At 45.2% G+C, this 24389-nt stretch overlaps 1 protein-coding gene across 1 annotated transcript in view; it reads right to left on the bottom strand.

Annotated features, from left to right (window-relative positions):
- DDX4 (DEAD-box helicase 4) overlaps positions 1 to 24389 on the bottom strand; it is a 52343-nt gene that overhangs the window by 15094 nt on the left and 12860 nt on the right. The window contains exons 6-18 of the mRNA XM_066601825.1: positions 22562 to 22588; positions 22376 to 22414; positions 21070 to 21114; positions 20847 to 20888; positions 18737 to 18772; positions 18479 to 18523; positions 18078 to 18122; positions 17899 to 17946; positions 14657 to 14686; positions 13890 to 14032; positions 11560 to 11712; positions 4124 to 4278; positions 3685 to 3814 (exon numbers count right to left, since the gene is read on the bottom strand). Coding sequence (XP_066457922.1) covers positions 3685 to 3814; positions 4124 to 4278; positions 11560 to 11712; positions 13890 to 14032; positions 14657 to 14686; positions 17899 to 17946; positions 18078 to 18122; positions 18479 to 18523; positions 18737 to 18772; positions 20847 to 20888; positions 21070 to 21114; positions 22376 to 22414; positions 22562 to 22588 — 938 coding nt within the window. The remainder of the gene's footprint in view (positions 1 to 3684; positions 3815 to 4123; positions 4279 to 11559; positions 11713 to 13889; positions 14033 to 14656; positions 14687 to 17898; positions 17947 to 18077; positions 18123 to 18478; positions 18524 to 18736; positions 18773 to 20846; positions 20889 to 21069; positions 21115 to 22375; positions 22415 to 22561; positions 22589 to 24389) is intronic.

Here is a 24389-nt window from a genome sequence, read left to right as displayed (position 1 = left end):
GGCAGTCAAGTCCCTAGACTGCCTGACAGGGCGAAGTACGGTGGCTGCTACGGTAGCTGTGAAGGCCTGTCAGGAACCTCGAATACGGCTGGCTAACAAGGCTCTGGTGAAGGCTGGGCAGCAGCAGTTCCTTCCTTGCTGAAGGCGGATACACCTAGTCGAGGCAAACAGCAACAGCATGCAATAGTGAAGGGCATAGTACCAATACACTTGTGAAATGGGCCTCATTACTGCTCTTAAATTACGCTATTAAATGAAGTGTGGGCAGACTTGGGTGGAAGATGGGTCCTTATAAGAGAATATCTTCTCAAAGTGGAGTGGAGGACAGCGATCACTGAAGCCAGAACCTTCGTGAAGACTCAGGGTCACGGGGCCAATCCGAATAGAACGTTTGTGAATTGATAGTGATTCAACCGGATGGCGAAGCAAAGAAATCGCTGATGCGCTCGACAGATGGGGCATTTGAGACCGGGGCTAAGCCAAGTGTCTCTTAATAGGAAAAATCCTCCTGCCACCCTATATGGATTGGGTGGGGACCGCTCTCTTCATGCAGAGGGATTAACGGAAGAGGACTTGGGAGTGCTGTGGTTAGAGAGGCGGCAAGAGCTGTTTAAAGGGAGGCCTTAGCTTTTGTTCCTGTAATTTTTTCTCACTATCAGAGCACCGGAAACTGGAGTGATGAAAGGAGCAAAATTAAAGCCTTTTCTTTTGTGGGACTCTCGCATGTCTGGATCTGTTGTGTGGTAGCTGGGAACTTGTCCCACCAGGGGCTTCAAATTGGTGCTGAAGAGTCTTGAACCAACCAAAGGTAGGCTTGTTAAGGACCTCTTAGAGAAATCTATCTCCCAGGATTTTAGCCACAGGGTCCAGTGTGGCTACCAAAGCCGCCGAGGCGCAAACTAATACACTGGCCATGTCCAGTGAAGCTTTGCAAATAAGCTTGCCCACTTGGCTTATCTGATGCACAATGTCTGCCAATTTTTCTGGAGAAGAGAGAGAGAATACCTCAGCGTAGTTGCTTGGCCCATTCAGTAGCCTTGCTGACTCAAGTAGAGGCAAAAACCAGCCTGAGTGCCGAACCAATTGCCTCAAAAGAGGATTTGGCTAGAGCTAGTATTTTTCTGTCACGCACGTCTTGAAAAGACAAACCCTCTGCCATGGGAAGGGTAGTGTTTCACCAAACGGGACACTGTTGCATCTACTGTTGGTGAAGACTGCCACTTTCACCAACTCTTCTGGAAAAGGATACATGTGGTTTAAACACTTTGCTTTAGTGAAGAGTTTAATCGAGAAGGTTCTATGTTTTGGGTATCACATACTGGTAGTTAAAACTCTGTATGGGGAGGTAAAGTGTTTGGAGAACGCTTTTGGCGTCTGAAGGAAAACGTCACATCTGATGGAGCAGTTGTGTTAGCTGATATGAGAAAAGTATCCTTCACAGGCTTCTACAGTTTAGAAGCCTGTTCATCCAGATCGCAATAAGAAAGGGACTCTGACAATTCGCCCTCAACAACTAAGGTCTCAGGAGGAAGGCTCCAAACATGTCCCAAAAAGGGCTGGATGGGATTTTCTGTATGGAGTAATAAAGATTTTTTTTTTTGCACAGCGTATGCTGTCACACTTTTATTTTTACTGATAGTATAGTCCAGTTCGTTTATAAATCGCATTGGACACCTTAGTCAAGTCCAAAACCGCCTCCGACAGGGAGTGTGCCCACTCTGGTTCTGCGATCAGTGAGGGCTGTGGTAGGTGCCTGTAGTTGGATCTATTGCCACCTGCCATGATGGAATAAAGTTAAAACAAAATGGCTTGAACTGACCACATGTAAATTTTTGTGTTGCAGCAATAGTACACTGTGTGTTGCTCTAGCTGACCCTTGTGTGGCATCTTCCAGAATGTACAGTGGCACCCGGTCACTGTCGCACACTGGGATGCACAGGTTCGACAAACCCAGGCAAGAACATGCAAGGAAGCAGTGCTGAAAGTAACTGTGCAACTGCCTTGAGGTAAAGGAGAGGCCATGTACCCCCACACTCCCTCACCAGCTGCTTTGGAACCTTGAGTGGAGCTCCCCGCCCGCAACCACCAGGCGGCACAAATCTCAGAAGGGGCAACATGCCTAGTAGCAGGAGGGCAGCCATGGCAGCAGGGACACAGTAATAGATAGGGGGGGGGGGGGGGGGCCTGCTGAGGCCTAGATATTAAGATCTTGGAGCAGACACCTAGCTCTGCGTTTTGCTATGGAAGGATGGGAGCTGTAGTGATTAGTAAGGGAGTATGAATAATACTTACTTTACTGCAGAGTAGAAAAAGATACTTACCTTCCGTTGAACGAAGTGGCTTCAGCTGTATTCCACCTGGCACTTGCCTGTCGTTAAAGAGGAAGGGAGTGCTCCAGTAACAAAGGGAGACACTATGGTTAGTGAGTGACATTCAAGTTAGCCCTTGGATGTGCTTCCTTTTCTTCTTAAGATAGGGCAATCAACAGATGAATTAAAGGGGTTGTCTCGTGAAAGCAAGTGGGGTAATACACTTCTGTATGGCCATATTAATGCACTTTGTAATATACATCGTGCATTAAATATGAGCCATACAGAAGTTATTCACTTACCTTCCCTGCGCTGGCGTCCCCGTCTCCATGGCTCCGTCTAACTTCAGCGTCTAATCGCCCGATTAGACGCGCTTGCGCAGAAGGGTCTTCTGCCTTCGGCCCGGCAGCAGCGGCGTTCTGGCCCCACCCCCTTCTACACGTCATCGCGTAGCTCCACCCCGTCACGTGTGCCGATTCCAGCCAATCAGGAGGCTGGAATCGGCACACGTGATGGGGCGGAGCTACGCGATGATGCGTAGAAGGGGGCGGTGCCAGAGCGCCGCTGCTGCCGGGCAGAGCCGAAGGCAGAAGACCCTTCTGCGCAAGCGCGTCTAATCGGGCGATTAGACGCTGAAGTTAGACGGAGCCATGGAGACGGGGACGCCAGCGCAGGGAAGGTAAGTGAATAACTTCTGTATGGCTCATATTTAATGCACGATGTATATTACAAAGTGCATTAATATGGCCATACAGAAGTGTATAACCCCACTTGCTTTCGCGAAACAACCCCTTTAAGTCCTCCTTGCTGGGTTAACAGGGAGAGTCCTGCCTCTCTGAATTAAATAGGTTGTTGAAGACCAGCAACAAACAGATTTGCATCCTATAGACACTAAGCTAAAACTGGTTAACTTGGTGCTGCATGAGGGGTATAGCTAAGAAGAGGAGCCAACATGCAACTATCCACAGTCTTCAGCTGTGTCCTTCCAATGCTACAGATGAGAAAAATAAAAAAAGCATACCCACACAATATATTTTTTTAGATGACCCACTTTACTTGCTAAAGTGCAATTTACTATGTAGTAAAAAATGTATGCCAATACAAATTATCCTGGCAGAGGCTAAAAGGACATTATCATGGCTACAGAGTACACGCTGGGAGCTTTAGCAGCATATATATTGAACATGTTCACAAAAAATGGTATGAACGCAGCCTTATAGTATTACATGGAGTGCTAACATTCAGAAACACTTTTTGCTGTGTATTTATTGTTCCTTGACCTAAATGGGGATAAAGTTCATTAACGCTGATCTGCAAATTCATTTTTTTAAGTGCAGGTGAATGACTGAAGCCAAGCAATGACTGAAAAATATACCTTCTCCTTGCCAATAATGTCCAGCAATCTTCCAGGTGTTGCACAAAGAATGTTGCATCCTTGAAATATCTGGCGCAATGAATGAGACGTCTGCGTTCCTCCATAGATTACAACTGGACGAACAATAGTTCTGTATGTGGAGGGAATAAAACAATGTACATTAAACAAAACATTTCAGTGACATTTACAACAGGCTATCATCTCAGCAACATTCTTCTAAACCTTTTAAGTATATTTACTGCGCCATGTGTATCTCACATTAATGCTATACTGAGGACTTAAACATGTAAAAAACTAGCAGAAACCACATTAATACTGAGACCAAAAACCATCATGATGCAAATCATCAATAAGTGCTAGTCAGTTACTGTGATCTCATACAAACCAAACAGCTCGAGTGCTCAGCCTCGTGGAGTGTGACATTTGAGTTAAGACGTACCCATATGCAAATTTTCGAGCATCAAGGTAAATTTGATTGATTAGCTCTCTGGTTGGTGCAACAATAATTGCTTCTGGTTCCTGAAGTTCTGTGAACTGACTTGATGCAACTCCATTTTTCAGCATATAAGCCAGAATGGGCAAAAGAAAAGCCGCCTGTAAAAAGTTTTGTAAACAAAATTTATATTGTCTTGGATGTTAAGAAGTTTGAGACCTGTTTACACTTACAATGATTCCTTAGCAACTTTAAGGTGCTATTACATGAGCGCTAGTGGGGGCCATTAGTGCTTACATTTCAGATAACTGCCTGACTGAACATGCAAGTGCAGAGACAGTCTAGTATTTTGTTCTATACAACTAGAGTTAACGACATTGTGTAACCCTAAAAGGTTCTCAGCTCTAAACAATTAAAAACTTATCTTCAATGGCTGATTGGTGAGGATCTGCTGCCCGAGAGCCCTGCTGATCAGTTGTGTGCAGGAAGTACACAGCTCTTTACATGAAACAGCTGCAGTATACAGAACTGTGCGTTTCCGATACCGCAGCTCCCTTTGTGGGTGAATTGTCAAATAGTTCATCAGTAATGGGCCCAGGAAGGCAAACCACCTTAATAAGTCATTCTTGGACTATACGGGAGGATAGGTCATAAATGACTTGGAGCTAGAAAACACCCATAATGGGCAACTGAATACAGGATAAACTATGGCTCCTCCCTAAACATTATCCACAGCAAAACTTTAAAACTTAACTCCTGCTTCAGCAAACTTCACTCCCGGCCCTGCTGCCTAGAACACAGCACAAACTCCTCGCCAGCAATGGCTTTTAGGGTTGTTTTGATAGAAACGTCCATCAGATCCTCCCCAATGACTTTTCAACAAGAAGTCTTAGCATGTTAAAGAGAAAAAATAGATTATACCTACCCGATAATTGGGTTTCCAGTAGTCTCCACGACAGCACCAATTAAGATTGCCTCCTCCTGATAGGACAGGAACACACAGAGGTTAAAAGCTCCCCCCTTTCCTCAGTGGATTCTAACAAATTGCCGGGGTAGGAGCTCAACTTAATTTTTTTCCCTTAACCGGGGTTTTTTTTGTTTTTTTTTTAAATTAGAAAATATATTTTTTTTTTATATTATATTCTATAGTTTCTTTTCTATCAATTTAGGGGGGGGGGGGTACGGGTGCTGTCGTGGAGACTACGGGAAACCTGATTATCGGGTAGGTATAATCTATTTTTTCCCCAGTCTCCACGACAGCACCAATTGAGACGTACCAACTAAAGTTTCCCTAGGGTGGGATTGCTGCCGAGAAGACTTTGCACCCGAAGGCCATGTCCTCGTCCTGCTGCACTTTTACCCTATAATGTTTAATGAACGTGTGGGGTTTCTTCCAGACTGCGGCTTTGCATATCTGCTCGACCGAAGCTGAGCTATGTTTGGCCCATGAGGATGCTACTGCCCTTGTAGAATGGGCTTTAAGAGCTAAAGGGATTTCCTTCCCGAGGGCCTTATAGGACTCTATGATGGCTAGACGGATCCACCTGGCTATAGAGCTTTTCGCTGCTTTGCTCCCTTTATTTGGGCCACTGAACTGGACGAACAAGTTGTCGTCCCGTCTCCAGTGGCTTGTCGCTTCTATGTAGCCTAGGACTGCTCTCCTGACGTCCAGGCAGCTTAGGGATTTTTCTTCCTCGTTTTTAGGTTTACTAAAAAATGAGGGGATTATGTCTTGGGACCTATGAAAATGTGATACTACTTTTGGCATAAACGCGGGGTCCGCTTTAAATACTAATTTGGTGTCCGAGATTTTCAGGAACGGGTGGCGAATGGACAAGGCCTGCAGCTCGCTAACCCGTCTTGCGGAGGTGATGGCTACTAAGAAAATGGTCTTTATAGTAAGCATTTTTATGGGTAGTGCTTCGATCGGCTCGAATGGTACCGTTGTCATGGCCCTTAGGGCCCAATTAAGGTTCTATCATGGCCCTTGTCATGGCCCTTAGGGCCCAATTAAGGTTCCAGTCTGGAAAAAGATTTATGGGCCTAGGCCGTAATCTAGCTGCTGCTGCTAGGAACCTGTTGACACATCTGTTGTCTGCGAACTTTGTGTCGCATATAGCGCTAAGGGCTGCGGCCTGGACCTTCAGGGTGCTTGGAGAGAGGCCCATCTCTAGGCCCTCCTGCAAGAACTCTAAGATTAGAGGGATGTCCGGGATAGAATCCTCGCGATCCCTTCCCTGTCTCCATGAGGAAAACTTTCTCCAAACTTTCTGGTAGATAAGGTGGGTTGTCTTTTTTCTGCTGGACATTAACGTTTCTACTACTCTCTCTGAGAATCCCTTCTCTTTTAGTGAGGATTCCTCAAGAGCCATGCTGTTAAGTGGAGCTTGTCTAGGCTCGGATGGTTCAGTGGCCCCTGCGATAGAAGATCTGTCCAGGTAGGGAAGGTGACTGGGTCCTGGATGCTCAATGTTGCTAGAAGACCGAACCAGCTTCTTTTGGGCCAGAAGGGGGTCACCAAGATGAGCGTGCATACCTGGGTTCTGAAATGTTGTAAGACTCTGGGGATCAACGGTATAGGAGGAAAGGCGTACGCCAGCCCCTCTCCCCAGTCTTGGCCTAGGGCATCTACTGCTGTCGGACGATCTCCTGGCCGGAGGGAGAAGAATATGCTTACTTTGGCATTTTCCCTGGTTGCGAACAGGTCCAATTGTGGGGTCCCCCACTGGTTGATCAGGATTCTGAATGCTTCCAGGGAGAGACACCATTCTCCTGTGTCTATTTGCCTCCTGCTGAGAAAGTCCGCTTTTTGGTTTAGCGTCCCCTTCAAATGGGTTGCCGTGATCGAGAGGATCCGGCCCTCTGCCCAGTGGAAAATTTTCTGTGCGATGTTTTGCAGGGCGGTAGATCTTGTGCCCCCTTGGTGTCGTATATGGGCGACCGCGGTGATATTGTCTGACAGTATCTTTATAGGCTGGTCCCGTAGCGAGTTCCCTAACTGCTGTAGGACCTGCCATACGGCCTGTAGTTCCCTGTAATTTGAGGACTGTTCTTTTGTCCTTTGAGGCCATGGGCCCTGAAAGAACTGGTTTCCCCCATATGCGCTCCCCATCCCCAGGCGCTTGCATCCGTTGTGATGTGAGTGGCTGGGTTTTGTAGCCAATGAACCCCTCGCCGCAGGTTCTCTGGGGATGTCCACCAACGCAGGGATGTTTTCACCACGCTTGGGATGTACATTCTTGTCCCTAGAGAGGACTGCCTTCTGTCCCACGTGGATAGGACTGAGGCTTGCAGGGCCCTGGTGTGAGCCTGGGCCCATGCCACTCCTGGAATGCATGACGTCAAGCTTCCCAGGAGAGACATGGCTTCCCAACTTGTGCATAATCGTCTCCGTAGAAAGGTTTTGACTAGCCGTCGGATTTTTTGTATTTTCTCCTTGGGTAGGCAGGAGCATTGCGATTCTGAGTCGAGCGTTAGGCCCAGAAACGTTTTCTGTTTGTCGGGATCTAGGCTGGATTTTTCCCAGTTTATGATCCATCCTAAGGACTGGAGAAGTTCTAGCACTATCCTCAGGTGTTGCGTTAGGAGTTCTCTGGACTCTGCTATTATTAAAATATCGTCCAGGTAGGGTATTATTAGGACCGACTTCTTCCTCAGGTAGGCGGCTACCTCTGCCATAATTTTGGTGAAGATTCTGGGTGCTGAGGAGATCCCGAAGGGCAGGCATCTGAATTGATGGTGCTCTATTCCTTTGCCCATATCCACTGCGAACCTTAGGTATTTCCAGGACCCCTCGTGGATCGGTACGTGGAAATAGGCATCCTTTAAATCGATGGATGCCATGTAGGCTCCTTTGGGAATCAACTTTATCGTTGAGGAGATGGACTCCATCTTGAATTTTCTGTATCTAATGCAGGTGTTCAGAGGTTTCAGGTTCACTATCAACCGCTGTTTCCCGCAGGGTTTCCTTACTAGGAAGAGCCTGGAATAATGGCCCTGGGTTTCCTCGTTTTGCGGTACGGGGGATATTGCGTTTAGTTGTTGCAGGTCCCGAACGCTCTGCCTTAGTAGGTGTAACGGTTGTTTGGAGCCTCCCGTGATAATGAATTTTCTTCTGGGGAGGGACACCAGCTCTATCCGGTATCCCTGCTGTAAGATCTTTGGGATCCATGGGCCTTCGGAAATCGCGGCCCATTGATCCACAAAGCTCCCCAGCCTTGCCCCTATGGGGATGGCGTCAGGGTCTCTGCTTTGGCTCCCCCTCGTTGGGGTTAAAGAGGATGTTCCTTCCTCTGCCCCCCTTGGGGTAACTCCAGCGGCCTGTCTTGCCCTTGCCTCGGTAGGCCTCTGGCTGTTGCACTGGGGCCCGGAAGAAGGTCTTCCCTCTCTGTGGCTTTTCTTCCGGGAATCCCTTCTTTTTGTCGGCCGCCTTCTCTAGAATCTTGTCAAGGTCCGGCCCGAACAAAAACTGTCCGTAGAACGGGAGGGCGCATAGCTTATTTTTGAGGCTAGGTCGCCTGACCACGATTTTAGCCATAACACTCTTCTGGCTGAGTTAGACCGGGCTGTAGCTTTCGCCGAGAGTTTGACAGTTTCGGCCGCGGCGTCCGCTAGGAAATTTGTTGCCATACGCAGGATCGGAAGGGAATTTAGGATCTGTTCCCTTGGCGTCTTATTGGTTAGGTGTAGCTGTAGCTGTTCTAGCCATACCCCCCAGAGTTCGCGCCACACAAGTGACTGCGATCCCTGGCCTAAGTATGTTTGCCGCTGCCTCCCATGATTTCTTTGGAAGGCCCTCAGCTTTGCGATCCATGGGATCTTTTAACTGTGCGGGGCCTTTAAAGGGCAGGGTCATTTTCCTGGCTACTTTGGCCACTGGGACATCTACCTTGGGTACCTCCTCCCAGCTTGCGCAAACTTCCTCCTCGAATGGGTACCTTCTTTTTACCCCTCTAGTGGAGAAGGAGCTTGCGTCTGGTTTCCTCCACTCTTTCTGGATTATTTTGGTGATATTCTTGTGGACAGGGAAGGTATGTTTACGCCTCTCCCCTAGTCCCCCGAATATCTCATCTTGTAAGGTACGTGTTTCTCTGGGCTCTTCCATTTTTAGTGTAGCCCTGACTGACTTAATCAATTCCGTTAAGTCGTCCTGATGGAATAAGTATCTTTTGTAGTCATCATCTGAGGACTCCTCAGCCGCCTGTTCCTCTTGCTCGACCCGATAGAACTCTCGGAGTCGGAAGGCTTGTCAGGAACATACGCCCTTTTCTGGCGTTTCGCTGGCGGCGCCAGCTGTGACGTTGGGGCTGATCTAACCTCTTTCACCAGCTTCCTAACGTCATCCAGGAATCCCCCCGATTCCTCTTTGACTAGCCTAGCTACGCATGCCTTGCATAGAGGCCTCTGGTACGTAGCAGGCAGTTTTATCCCGCATTCCACACATTTTCTGAGTTTTGTTCTGGGGGGGGGGGGGGGGATGTCTTTTTTTATCCCCCTGACAAATAAAGCATTTTTGCGGGTAAATATGCAATTTTTCCATACATAATACACTGGATATTTGCATTGTATTTTTTGCCGCACTGGCTACTTATGGCCGCTGAGGCTTCAGCTGTCTCTGGGGCTGGAGCACTCATTACTATACTGGTGCTGCAGACACCTTGCGACCTGTAGCGCTGGTTTGTTCCGACTTCTCTCAGGTCCCCCCCCCCTTTTTTTTAAATTTTCGCGCTCCTGCGCTAAGCCCCGCCCCCTCCTGATGCAGACGCGATGACGTCATCGCGCTGGACGCGTGACGCGGCGCACCGCCCCCCCTCCGTCGAAGGGCTTCCTGGAGCGCCGTGCTGTAACTCTGCAGGGAGGACGAGGGGGACTGAGGCTCCCGCTTTGTACCCCCCATGGGCTGCCACGGGAGGAACCTGGCCCGGGGGTTACCACCCCATGTGGCGTCCCGGGAGTCGTCTGGCTTGGAAGGGAGGACAGGCTGACCCACTGCCCTCCGATCCGCCTGTAAGTAATCCTGGCTGGCTTCTCCACCAGCCACTCTCAGAGATCCTGCCTCCTGGCAGGACAGGAAGACACTGAGGAAAGTGGGGAAGGGGGGAGCTTTTAACCTCTCAGTGTGTTCCTGTCCTATTAGGAGGAGGCAATCTAAATTGGTGCTGTCGTGGAGACGACTGGGGAAACTAACTTTACAGGCAATTGCTCAACAGATTGTGTTAGTCTCATTTCTGTAACGTACTTGCATTAAAAATAGTTGATTTAAAATGTAAATCACATTATAAGTAGTTGCCACTAGGGGTCTCTGCTCCACTTTCTTTGCAATCCACTGTTGTTGGGTACAGAGCTTCTGTAGTAACAAGGGCACTGATGTTTCCATAGCAACAAGGAGGAGGGGCTATCTCCCTCCTATTCACTCCTAGCTTGCAGGCTGACAGATCTGCAGACACTGGTAATCATCTCCAGTGTGTCTGCCACTCCTGCTGTTAGTGTGTAGGTGTGCACATTACACACAGTGTGTGTTTACTATTAGACCAGAACGGTTTAATCATCCTAGGGAAGCAGAGTGGCAGGCATTCAGATACTGCACCCTTGCAATAAAGCACGGGAAGAGCAAAAACGTCAAGACTAGGAACTACTGGCAGAACGCTAGGATTGCTACATGCCCCCTCCCTGAGAGTGGATTGCAAAGAGAAAAGCAAAGACCACCTGAAAATCAAAAAGCAAATTAAGTGTTGAAAATTCCTTTACGCATTACACCATTCTGCAATGCCAGAAAGCTGTATCTGAAGAGGGAAAGCCCTAATTGAACTATTTACTTCCTTTCATCACCAAAAAAAAATTGTGCACAGCATTAATCCACCCCTGGGACAGGGCTGCTACAGGGTGCATTTAGTTATCTTGAGGGGCAGAAACCAGACTAGGTCACCCTCTCTCAGGGTGGTTAATGGTGCACAGCATTAATCCACCCCTGGGACAGGGCTGCTACAGGGTGCATTTAGTTATCTTGAGGGGCAGAAACCAGACTAGGTCACCCTCTCTCAGGGTGGTTGCTCTGTGGCCTTGTTAGAATAAGTGGTCAAGTGTAGGAAATTATATGGTCAAAATCAGTACCAAGAAAAAAATCCATGACTGGGTCTCTTTCTCCAGTACTACAAAGAGCACCATACTTTTTGGTATACTTCGCAATGAGTCCAAGAAGACTGGCAAAATGTAAATCTAGCCATGACCCTCAAGTTCACTTCTGATCCACGGGTACTTTGCTTTCAGCAAAGCAACGCTCCCCCTTACCACCAAGTAGCAAATAGCTGCTCACCCGGCTACACTCACTAACACTAATAATGCTGGGATCTTTGTACTTATTCCATTGCTTTAACTCCCAAATCAGGTGCAAACCCTGCCCACGACATGCTTAGCACATTTACAACATTTATCTGCGTACTTACAGTTTTTCCAGATCCAGTCTGGGCACATGCCATTAAGTCACGACCTGCCATTACAATAGGGATACTGTGCTTCTGTATCGGCGTCAGCTTCACATAACCCGCCTTACTAACATTTTTGGTTAGAAGTTCGCCAAAGCCAGCATCTTCAAATCTCTAAAGTCAGCAGGGAAAAAAGTTCCATAAATTGAAGAATGAGCATCACATATTGCTTCAGCACTGAAACAGCTACTGTACTCAGCAGCAACTTTCAGACCTTTAGGATATAGTCACACAGACGATTTTTGCAGTGGCATCGTGCTGCCAATTCCACAACAAATTTGCATTTCATTATTTTCAATGGGAAGCCACAATGTACTTTATATAGTGAAGGTGTCTTCCGCACAGAGGAATTTGTGTGCAAAAAAAACCAAACAAGTAGTGACATGTTACCTTTTGGAGCGGAATCAACGTTGGGAATTCCCAACACAGATTTACCCACTTCAAAGGCCTAAATCCATGTGCAGATTCACAGCCAAACAGTTGCATAGCTGTGAATTTCTGACACTGTTTTTAGAGCTAGACTCCACGTGGAAAAATGTCAGATTCTTCCATGTACACATACACTTAGCCCTCATGCACATGGGCAAACTGAGCAGAGTATCCCACACTTGTCAGCAGGGACGGCTTCCATTGAGGTCAATGGAAGCTGTACCTCCGACGGCACTTCAGCAATGAGCATGGCAGAAGTGTCGCTGAACTGCGTCATCGTCTATGGCGAGGGCACAGCATCCTCCATACTGCGCATGTGTGTCGGCGGCACATCCGCATACAGAAAGACAACGACTTCTGACAAGTATGCAGGCAGCGGACACGGGAGGATTTCGTGCGGGGTTTCCCACGCAGAATCCGTGCGCGCCCGCTGCATAAGGCCTTAGGCTACATTCACACACAGATTTCCGACAGTGGAAAAACCTGCATGAAAACACAGTGTTTTGAATTAAATTTGTTTCCAAATCTCACTTTACTACTGTCACACGCTTCATATTTTTGATACAATTCCATTGTGGAATATAAAGAACTTGTGAACATACCCTCAATATTGAACAATCTGAACTATTTTGGTCTTCACATGGGTAAATATGTTGCAGGGGAGGAGAAATCTGCGCAGATTTTGCATTTGATTGCAAAGTAGTATTCAATGCATTCTAAGGAAAATCTGCACCATTGTCCATAGAGCACGGTTTCTTTACATGCATGGATTTGAAGTTCAAATGCGCCAGCAAAAAATAAAAAGGTGACGTGTCACTTCTTGATGTGGATTCAAGAAGTGACACAGATTTTCTGAATGAGAAAATATTCCCAATAAATAGAGGCCAAGCTATGCCCAATCTTCAGCTACACTAAGGCCTCATGTCCACGGGGAAAATATGGCACGCGCAGAATTCTGCTGCAGATGCACTATTGTCATTTTTTTTTTGCATGCGGAAGATCAATTGAGATAGAGGACAATTGAGCCCAACCACACACGATCAGTGTTAAAATGGAGCATGCGGCGTTTTTTCCTTGCTGAGCTAAGCCAATTTGCACTCAAGCAGTAAAAAGCCGAAAAATCGAACGACAATAGTCATAAGTAGAGAATAAAACTGAACATCAGGGTCCAGAAACAAACTAATTGTCAAAAGAAACCTGTCAACCTTGAAGGAGAAACAAACCACCGTGCATTATATGTTGGGTGGGAGCCGTGCCTCCCCCATGAGCTCAACAAGAAAAGGATTTTAATGCAAATCCTCAAAACAAAAATCCCGTTTTTTCTTATCATAAAATATTTTTTGTTACATCCATGGGGGGGAGAGAGCAAGACCTAGCGTAGTGCCTGCAGGAGGGGGTATAGCTTGTTGGAGGGATGAACTTTGTGCTTAAACGTTGCCTCCTAGCAGCAGGTATACCCAAGGTCTTGCTGTTTCCCCCAATGACATGCAACAGCATTGGAGGGGGAGGGGGGGGGGGGGGGGCGCATCATGGGGTGTTCTACAGCAATTCTCAGGGGATTTAACACCATAACAGAACATACAATATACCTTGTGCCCAGAAAAACACTCAAGGATGCAAAAGGTATAAATCATAAAGCATTTATTTTAGCAAAAATAAGGTGACAAGTCTTGAACCAAAGAGACGACGGAGTGAGTAACTAAGCCTATGGTCACAAATCACAGCTCTGTACTAAGATGAGCTAAAGAGCAGCCAAGATCTCAGGAAAAATAAGGGAAACGTTCCCCACAGGTAACACATGCATTTCTATTTGACCTTTTAACTGCAGCATTTCTAATACAGAAACAGGCAGAGGAACTAACCAGGATTGCGGGTGGTACATTGACTCCGGAAACATCAACGAGGATTTCATCATATTTGTCAAAGTTTATACCAGTTTGGTAATGCCTAAAGATGTCATCTTCAGCATCAGATGGAGGAGGGGGGACATACGTCACTTTAGGACCTAAACAGAAAGTGACAATATAAAACAAACATTAAATAAGAATGAGTTTACCGGCTCTGTTAGTGAGCTTTTTGAAATGTGCCAATATCTATTTAACCTTTTAAGGATGCAGTCTCTCTCTTCAGGGTAGCTGTCTGAGGGCTTGTTTTTTGCTGGAAAATTTGCATTTTTGAATGCTACTACTTACTGTACTGGAAAACTTAAAAATTCTAGGGAATGAAATGTAAATGTAAAATTTCACCATCTTTGGGGGAGGGTGGGGGGGGGGGGCCTTGTTTCTACAGTGAACACACTGCAGCAAAAATAACGTTATTCTATGGGTGAATACAGTTACTACAATACCAATTTAGTGGGTTTTTTTGCTGCACAATTTTTAGAGTCTAAAAGCCTGCCACAAGGAATATGGGAAACATTTCTTATGGAAAGGTTAGTGAAGCTTTCCCCTTATACCTGAATCAGTTGTATTTGTACTTCCTGTATGTGAAGCCGTAATGACTTTATGCATGGCCTTAATTGCCGCTATGAGAATGGACAATTCCTTCAGTCACTTTTCTGCAGCAGCCACCACACGTGGGTAAAACCGCAACCTAATAAAATGTAATCCAAACATGACAAAATACATACCAGTATCTGCTCTTGCAAGATCGTCCTGACCTATTGAAACAAAGCATACTTAGAAAGGAACAGGCTAGGGATACACATTTGATTCATAAAGGCACACATGCCATAATGACAACTGACTGGGTGCTTTTTCTTGCTGGAAAAATTGTGCTACAAACAGACTAGTGAGCAAATTTGTACAGTCCTGCGTGAGTAAGAGGCTAAACAAATTAACCCGAAAAGGACCAAGCGCCGTGGTAATAGGCTTTAAAGGGGTTGTCCCGCGAAAGCAAGTGGGGGTATACACTTCTGTATGGCCACATTAATGCACTTTGTAATATACATTGTGCATTAATTATGAGCCATACAGAAGTTATTCACTTACCTGCTCCGTTGCTAGCGTCCCCGTCTCCATGGTGCCGTCTAATTTTCAGCATCTAATCGCCAGATTAGACGCGCTTGCGCAGTCCAGGTCTTCTGCTTTTCTCAATGGGGCCGCTCGTGCCGGAGAGCGGCTCCTTGTAGCTCCGCCCCGTCACTTGCCGATTCCAGCCAATCAGGAGGCTGGAATCGGCAATGGACCGCACAGAAGCCCTGCGGTCCACCGAGGGAGAAGATCCCGGCGGCCATCTTCAGCAGGTAAGTAAGAAGTCACCGGAGCGCTGGGATTCAGGTAAGCGCTGTCCGGTTTTCTTGTTTAACCCCTGCATCGGGGTTGTCTCGCGCCGAACGGGGGGGCTGTTGAAAAAAAACAAACCCATTTCGGCGCGGGACAACCCCTTTAACCCCTTCCCGCCCCATGACGTAAGGGTACGTCATCGGAGCGGGGTACTTCCCGCAAAATGACGTACCCTTACGTCATAGGGATAGCGCGGGATCATAGCAGATCTCGCGCTATGCTGCAGCGGGAGCCGGCTGTCAGTAATAGCCGGCGTTCCACTGCGATGGCGGGGCATTAGAGTCACGCCCACCCGCCGTTAACCCATTCCCTGTCGCAATCTAAATAGATCGCAGCAGGGAAAGGGTTCACAGATGACAACCAGCCGGCTCTCGCGATAACATCGTGAGAGCCCGGCTGGTTGCTATGGCAACAGGACGTCGGATACCGGCGTCCTGTATTGCCATAGCCTAAGATCACTGTAATAAGCGATAACGTATGGCAGGAGAGAAGTCCTGCCATGCCTTATCGTAGCGATCTGCAGTGCTGTGGTCAAAGTCCCTTAGAGGGACACAGATGTTGTAAAAAATAAATATCAAAAAATAAAAATGTAAAAAAGTTCAAAAAAAACCTTTTTTTATGCTTTTTCTTATATTAGCATTTAAAAAAAAATCCCACATATTTGGTATTGACGCGTCTGTAACGACGCGTACAATACATTGAACACGCTTTTTATCCTGCACTGCAAAAAGCGCTAAAAAACTGAGGCAATAAAAATGATTAAAAAACGTATGTACACCAAAATGGTACCAATAAAAACTACAGCTCGTCTCACAGACTATTGTCCATGGAAAAATAAAAAAAGTTATAGGACTTTGAATGCAGTGAGTTTAAAAAAAAATAATTCCAAAAATAAGGGCTTTTATTGTGGAAAAGTGAAAAAACCTAAAAATAAAAAAAAAATTTGGTATCGTTGTAACCGTACCAGCCCACAGAAAAAAATGTGTGTCATTTATGCTGCATAATTAACGCTCTAAAAAAAAACAACAAAAATCCATGGCAGAATTGATGCGTTTTCTCTCCCTAAGATCATTAAAAAAAAAATATATATATATATATATATAAATATATATATATATATATATATATAAAAAGTTTTACAATATAGTCTATGTACCCAAAAATGATACCAATATGAACTACAGTTCGCCACGCAAAAAACAAGCCCTCATACGGCCGCGTTGACGGAAAAATAAAAAAGTTATGGCTGTTAAAAAATGCCAAAAATCGTTTGGTCCTCGATGCCAAAATAGGCCATGTCATTAAGGGGTTAATCCCTACCGATAGTAAAGCTGCAGTACGGGATTAAAGCCCCTGCATCGTAGCTGGTCAGGCACGTGGCTCAATGAGCGCCATGTATTGAATAGAGAACGTGGAAGTGTCGCTTTGGCTACTCAACCCAGCCGTCACTTGGTTGCCGTGTGCGCCCTGCCATGGCAGAGCTGCAGGGTCTTCACAGACCCAGACAAGCTCTGCCAGTGACTACTGTCACTGCAGGTTGATGTTCTCCCCTGCAACTGGGGCTTCTATGGATTTAAAAAAAAAAACCGAATGACTCTCCTCACTTGGGAATATCAGAAGTTAGCTCATCCCCCGATTCCCATCTAGGTAAAGGGGAAGGGGGTAAATGGAGAGAGCAAAAAAACCCAAAAAGTCTAGTTTATATGTTTTTTTCTAAGAAACTTAACGGAACAAAGTCGGGGACGACGACAGAACAGCGTTTTTGCCATAAAATCACTTGCCTTGTTCATTGGGGGACACAACTGATGACCGTCGGTATAATTACTGCAACTGGGAGGCGCACACTAAGCAAAAAAGTGCAAGTTCCTCCTACTAGCTATACTCCCTTCCTGCAGGCACCAAGTTGACCAATTTGTATGCAAGCAGTTGAAGCAGCCAAGTACCATAAGAAAAAACAGGCTACATAAAAAACATGAGCTGCGGAGGGACAGAATGGAGGCAAAACACATGTCCTCATTGAGCTGGAATGCAGACACCACCTTGGGTAGCAAAAAGGGAACAGCATGAAGGACCACCTTGTCCTAATGAGACCGTGAAAGAGGGTTTGGCTGACAAAACTGCAAGCTTGAAAACCCAGCATATGGAGATGATCACTACAAAGGCCACCTTTCATGCTTAGGGGCGAGCTGGCATATTTATGTAATAGCCATCGCTTGTTTGGAGCAGACTGGGAAGCCTGTCAGCTGGAATATGAAGCCATAGCAGACCTGAAGTTTTAACACATGAGTAGTGCTGACTGCTTCACGAACCATGAGATTCCCATCAGTAGTGCTGACTGCTTCACGGACCATGTGATTCCAGAGTAGGCCAGCAGCCGATTAGAATGGCATCTGTGGCAAATAGCTGCTATTGGAGGGCAGAAAGTAGTGCCTTAGATTGATTTGTGGGAAATCCAGCCATCAAAACATTTTGGTAGCTAAACAAAAAATGTGATAAAGGGCTATAAAACTGCTACATGCATAAAATTCCTATAAAGGTGTCTGGTAATTTGACAGAAATACCCTGGTGCTTAAGAGATAAGTATTACCTTTTCCAGATTCAAAACCAACTTCTTCATTTTTTCCTCTGTAGCCACCTAAGGGGGAGTAGAGATATTAAAACTTACAGTTTAACATAATGTAGTTGAGAATTCTTTTTTTTTTTATGTCCCTTACATGGACGTTTTATATTCGCTTTACTTATTCAAACAAAGGGTGCAAGTCTCACCTCTTCTTCCAAAGTCCCTTCTATTCTCAAAACCGCCACTGCCATCTAAAAAACAGAATTGAAAATGTTTGCTATCACAGGCAGAATTACAAAAGAACAAAAACATAGGATCCACCATGCTAAATAGGTGATGGTCAGAGCTCACCTCTTACCCTTCCTCCCCTGCACAATCCACAGAGAATGCCTAGAACAGTCCTATGGTAGACAATAGGACCCCTACATTCTATTGTGTCCATCACTGTTGCAGCCAATGTACACAGACTTCCCAAGAAGACTGGAAAAGCAGCGTTGGTGCACTGGGCACTGCATGAGGCGAGTTGATATTATATCATTTACCCCACTACCAATGTTTAATCACACAACCCCTTTAAGTCCAAAAGCTGTAAGCATGAGACAATTACCTGTTCTTCCAAACTCTCCTTTGCCGTCAGCTTCATCATTGTTACCTTAAAGTTAATGAAGGATTGGTTAATACAAACCTTTATAACTACAAAGAAAACACACTAATGCTTAATGATTACTAATTCACTGGCGATCAAAGTCAAAACTGATATACATTAAAGATGCAATTTTGTATACTTATGTATGCATCAAAAAGTTTTAAAAAATCCTTGCTTATTGGATGATTGTGGGCTTGAAAAATAAAGTCAAACACTCACCCTTTCTTCCAAAGTTTCCAAAACCACTGCTGTCATCTAAAATAAGCATGTGTATTTTAAAAAATAAATAAAAATTTTATATGAGATCTTTAGTCATTTAACCCCATAGTGACATGGTTTATTTTGAACACAAAAATGCACCTTTGAGATTCTCATCTCTACTTTTCAAAAGTCACAACTATTTTCTCATCGACATTGCCATGAGGACTTGTTTTTGCGTGGCAAGCTAGTTTTTGTTGATAACATTTATAGGGTGATATATTTAAGCTTTTTTTTTTCCCAGCATGGGAAATTCTGTTTTTTTTTTTCCTTTACACAGCATCATGCAGAATAAATACATTTTTTTGTGGGATGATACATTTAGACAATACCAAAATGTTATTCTATATATTTTAGGTTTTTCCACTTTAGAAGATCCTTTGGGAAAAAAATTTCCATCACTGAATTTGAAGTCTTAGGCTGGGTTCACACAGGGCGGATTTGCCGCAGTTTTGCCGCGGCAAATCCGCCCACGGCCGCTAATCTCAGGATTAGCCAGCCATGTGGATGAGATTTCTCAGAAATCTCGTCCACACGGGACAGCTAATCCGCTGCGGTAAATCCGGTTGAAACCGCGGCTGCGGCCGCCGCGGTTTCAAAAGATTGAGCATGTCTATTTACCTTTTTTTTTTTATTTACATTGCGGCCGCGCACTCCTCTATGGGAGCATGCGTCCGAGCCGCTTCAAAGCCGCGGCTGCGGTTCTCCCGGCAGAAATCTTGCGGTTTTTGCTGCAGCCAAACCGCGAGATTTCTGACGGGAATCCGCCCTGTGTGAACCCAGCCTTATAATTCTTCTATCAACTGAGCTCTGTGCAGGCTTTTTTGGGTGATTAGCTGTAGTTTAGTTTTACTATTTTAGCAGTACATATGGCTTTAACAAATTTATAGTTTTTTTTGTTAGATGTTTAACCCAGCCTTTTTAGAAACACTGAAGAACTGCAAATGATACTTCAACACTGTGGGATTGGCAGTTTCAGGTGGAAAAAAAATATATATAAATATATTTTTTTACAGATGGGAAATGGCCTTCAGAGATAAAAGGTATTAACGGTGAAAAGTACCTCTAGATGTTCCAGCAGACCATATTCCCATCTGTGCACAATGAGAATAGTGAGATCCCACATTACTATCAACAGAATGCTGCCACTCCGCACTTTGCTGTGGCTGTACACGGATGGCTGGATGTGCAATTGCCTGGCCACTGGACTGGGTGTAGAGGTCTAGCTAAATGGCAAACAAGGTCACCGGATTTAATGCTTTTGGACTTATCATTGGGGTTATTTTAAGTCCCTCGGGAAGATTTTTGTACCATTCTATGATGGGGAAGATAAACACCACCTTAGGTAAGGAGAGATAGCGTGGGACGTAGGACCACTTTGTGCTGATGGAAGGCTGAACAGAAGTTGTCTGATAAGGCAGCAAGCTCAGGGAGGGAGCCTCCCACTGTGTGCTCCAGTGCTTGCCTGCATTTGGGAAGGGAGTGCTCCAAAGTAATACTAGCCCTGCAATCCCAGAGACTGGAAGACACTGAAGACCGATGGAAGAGGTCTGCCTCCAACATACAAGCAGCTGTCCCACAATGAAAGAAATGTGCAATATGGTTCACCTGATATGGCAAATCCTACAGTGCTGTGAACAATCCTCAACTGCAGTTCTTCAGTGCGTTCACAAAGACTGGATTACACATTTAACCACGTGCATCTGGCAGAATGGTAGACAAACAAGTAGTGAAACTGCCCTCAACTCCTAAACAAGTAAAAATGAGGCAAAACTGACATCTCCAGTATGAGTAAATTCTAGCCAATATTGATAAACATATGCCCATTCCAATTCGAGAAGCCTGAGCTGAATTCAATATAGTAGAATTCAAGATGGCCACCAAAAATGCTGCCTCTCTCAGTATTCTGAATGCAGTAAAGTAGGAGTCTGTCGAAAGTTTGACTTGCAGATGGCACAGTTTTGCTGAATATAATTATGTCCTGAATCCCTAAACTATGACCTGCTGTAGGGTGGAGATCTGGTGTGTTGTACAGTTAGGACTACAATACATCGCACACACACAAACCGACCTGCTCTCCTAAAATCTTTGCCTTCTGAATTATCGCCATCTCCTAATGATAGATTATAAAGTAAATATGCATTAGGGAGCAATCAGCAGCAATCCAATCTGATGTTAAGCAAAATGTAATATTGCATTACTTGTAACCAAAAATGTTCTGACAAACATACAACTGTTTAATATAAGCCAAAACCAAAAAGATTTTCCTTAAACAATGAGTAAGGGGGCTTCACCTGTTCTCCCAAAGTCTCTTCCTCCTCCAAAACCACCGCTGCCCCCTAAAGTAATCAGAAATAGTCAATTTACTTTAGATTGTGTTTCCTTGGGACACCAAATGGCATCAAGAACGAAGTGACCATTGTATACAAGATTGCTATGGTCTTTAATAGAGTGCCCTCCTACAATATATGGGCATGTATTAACCCTTTGGTTACTAGGTCATTTGACAAATCTGTTAAAAAAACCACACACACACAGCTCCCCAATATAAATTTTCTGAAAGCAGACCCCCATACGTAATGTACTGTACATGCCATACTGGACTTTACAATAATGAATGCCTTCATGCAGGTTTGCAAGGAGTTAGGGCTCCTTCCCACGGACGGATTTCTGCTGCGTAATACGCAGCAGAAATCCGCTGCGTTGCCCGCAGCTATTAGGTTCTATTGAACCTAATAGCACAATGCTCACGGTGCGAAATTCCACCGTGGAATTCCGCACGGTAAAATCACCCGTCCTCACCCGTGGTATGCTCTATTTGCCGCGAGTGTACGCGCGGATGGCTTCCATTGCAGTCAATGGAAGCCCATCCGTCACGCTATCTTCAGCTGTAGCACAGCAGAAGATAGCATGAAACTGCTTCCCCGCCTACCGCCACCACGTCAAAGGACGCGGACGGGCGAGTCATGTGACGCTGTGGGCGTGTCACGTCGAAGCATCATGCAAGACGTAGGACGCCGGATCCGCAGGTAAGTATTGGGGTCTCTGGGGGGGGGCGCGCCGTGACGGGCTCCGCCGCGGAATTACACGGCGGAGCCCATCACCACCGTGTGCAGCCGGCCTTAAGGCTTTTTTATGCAGAAAGTTGCATACAAATTTATGTCTGGCTAAATCTCATCCAATTTATTTTTATTGTATGATGTCTAGAATTCTTACATATCATTTCGGTCTATTTCTGCAAACAGCTTGCACACTCACCCAAACTAAATAGACCAAGCACCTACAAGCCTTTAGCAGAAAAACACACACCCTTCTTATACGCTAAAACGTAGCCCAGGGGCTCCATTTACACATTCAAGGTAGAGTGTCCCTTTCGTTTCCATCAGGGCAGTATGTGTTTTGTTTCAACTTTATAGAACTGTAAATCAGGCTGCAATTTCCTATACACTGGGCTACCACAAAAAGTTGTATACTTTTACTTAAACCTTGAGACAATGACTTTACAGTGGCATAAATTGGAGATGTAGATCAATGAATACTCAATGCACACCTCATGTATAGATGTACCGAGTGATGTGTATGAATCGGTCAGAAACTAACCTGTTCTTTTAAAGTCCCTCTGGTTATCTGAATCGTCACCTAAAAACAGATGCATTATAATGAAACTAGTCTTTTTACATTTAAACAAAACAGAAAAAAAGTTGTCTACACCGACGGATCTGAAATAAATTTATAAAATCTATAAGGAATATGTAGGCATGACAAAATCAAGGTGATTTTCCGTACCTCTTCTCCCAAAGCCACCACTGCCACCTGCAATAATAAGAAACTTCAGAATTTATTGTATGCCAGAGGTTAGATGTTACAGAACAGCAAATGTATTTCAGGGTAAACATTAAGTAAAAATATGGGCGAAAGGACAGGAACAAAACCTGCTCATGTGATCAGATTTTACATTTCCAGTCCTGAGAACCACTAAAATGACTACATCGTTAGCTGGGCGTCTGCTTCCCTTTTATGAACTTAAGAATGCTTTATAATATTGGGCAAAGTAAACAGATGACCTTACTCTCACTGACCATAAGAATAGAAGTAGTGTACCAAGACAGCTGTGGTCTCATCAGTACTTATCAAGTACAGCTGCTACTCCTACATTACTCGCATTCATGCAGGCAGAGAAGCTGCAGTGAGAACTAAAGCGGTGGGAAGTTTGGTTAGAATCTGAAGGATGTAGTGAACCCTTTCTTGTTATAACTGGTTTTGGCCACACTCCGACTATTAAATTGTGTTGACTACTTATTCACAAATTTTCCTATAATCCTAAAACTGTACAGAAATTCCAATAAATGCATCAAGAAAGTGAATGAACACAGCCTAAAAAAAATAAATAAATTTTCTCGTTACAAAAGTAGTACTTAAAGGATTCTCCCACCAATAAAAAAAAAGGTTATTCCCTATTCACTAGGTAACAGCAGATGACTGCAGGTCTCACTGCTGGAACGCCCAACTGTTCCAGAAAACAGGGGTCTGCTACACCCACATATGAAGGGAGCAGTTAATGCACATGGTCAGCTGCCCAATAATGTCATTGGGACAACAAGAGATAGACAAGTTCAAGCGCTCGGCTAGCTCAGCCATTTCCATTTAAATTAACTGGGTGGCAATCGCTCTATTTGTTCAGGGACGCTGTTGCATGTCCGTTCTCAAACTCATATAAAGATAACACTAGTCATGTTTCAGACATAGGCCTCCTGTCCACAGGCATTGTGTTATCCGTGGCAACAATCTGAATGCGGGTAACGCATGAAACTCTTTCCATGGGGATAATTATGGAAAGCGCAACCCAACGTACACGAGCGGAAATCCGCTGCATTTTTCAGCGATCAGTTCATCACGGAAAATCGCGGCGACTTTATGGCTGCATGTCCATGGGCGCGATTCCACCAGCAAATCACGCTGTCTGAAGCTTTCCACAGCATTGCTATGGAAAGCGCAGCTGCGGTGTCCACAAGCAGAGAATGATAGGGATTCTACGCTCGCGGGATTTAAAACGAAGCATGCTGCAATTTGCCGTGATTCTCCGAAGTGAGCCTGTCAGATAGGTTTAAGTACGGAGAATCATCAGCTGTCGCCTGCTCCCGGGCGGCGCAAATCTGCCTTGGGATATCGCTACGTCCATGGACAGGCAGCTTAAGTGTTCTCCCACGTCGGAAATCCGCCTTGTGTTAAAACACAACGCCCGTGGACAGGCGGCCTTGAAGGGTGTGGGTATTCCCATCTAAGGAATCCTATTTCAAGCTTTCAAAATCGCAAAATAATGCACTCGTCCATAAGAGGTTTTCAAAATGGTACATTCTCAAAATATAGCAGCTATTGATTACTGTGCTTTCTGGTTGTATACTGCTCATTGCTAGGGGAACAGACTACCTCTACTATAGAAAGAAAGAGCAAACGGTTGCATCTAGCCGGGTCCACAGCTAGCGCACATACGCTGGCTGCCTCTGCCATTTCTTTCCATAGAAGAGTTGTTTACTGCTCGTTGCCAGCGAAACCAAACAAGGCAAAATCACCATTGTCTAAGAGAATCAGAAACAAAACATGTTCGGATGTAAAA

The sequence above is a fragment of the Eleutherodactylus coqui genome, chromosome 5, assembly GCF_035609145.1.
Source record: "Eleutherodactylus coqui strain aEleCoq1 chromosome 5, aEleCoq1.hap1, whole genome shotgun sequence".
NCBI lineage: Eukaryota > Metazoa > Chordata > Amphibia > Anura > Eleutherodactylidae > Eleutherodactylus > Eleutherodactylus coqui.
The sequence above is the reverse complement of the archived record's forward strand: the minus strand, read 5'-3'. Positions and strand labels throughout refer to the sequence as shown.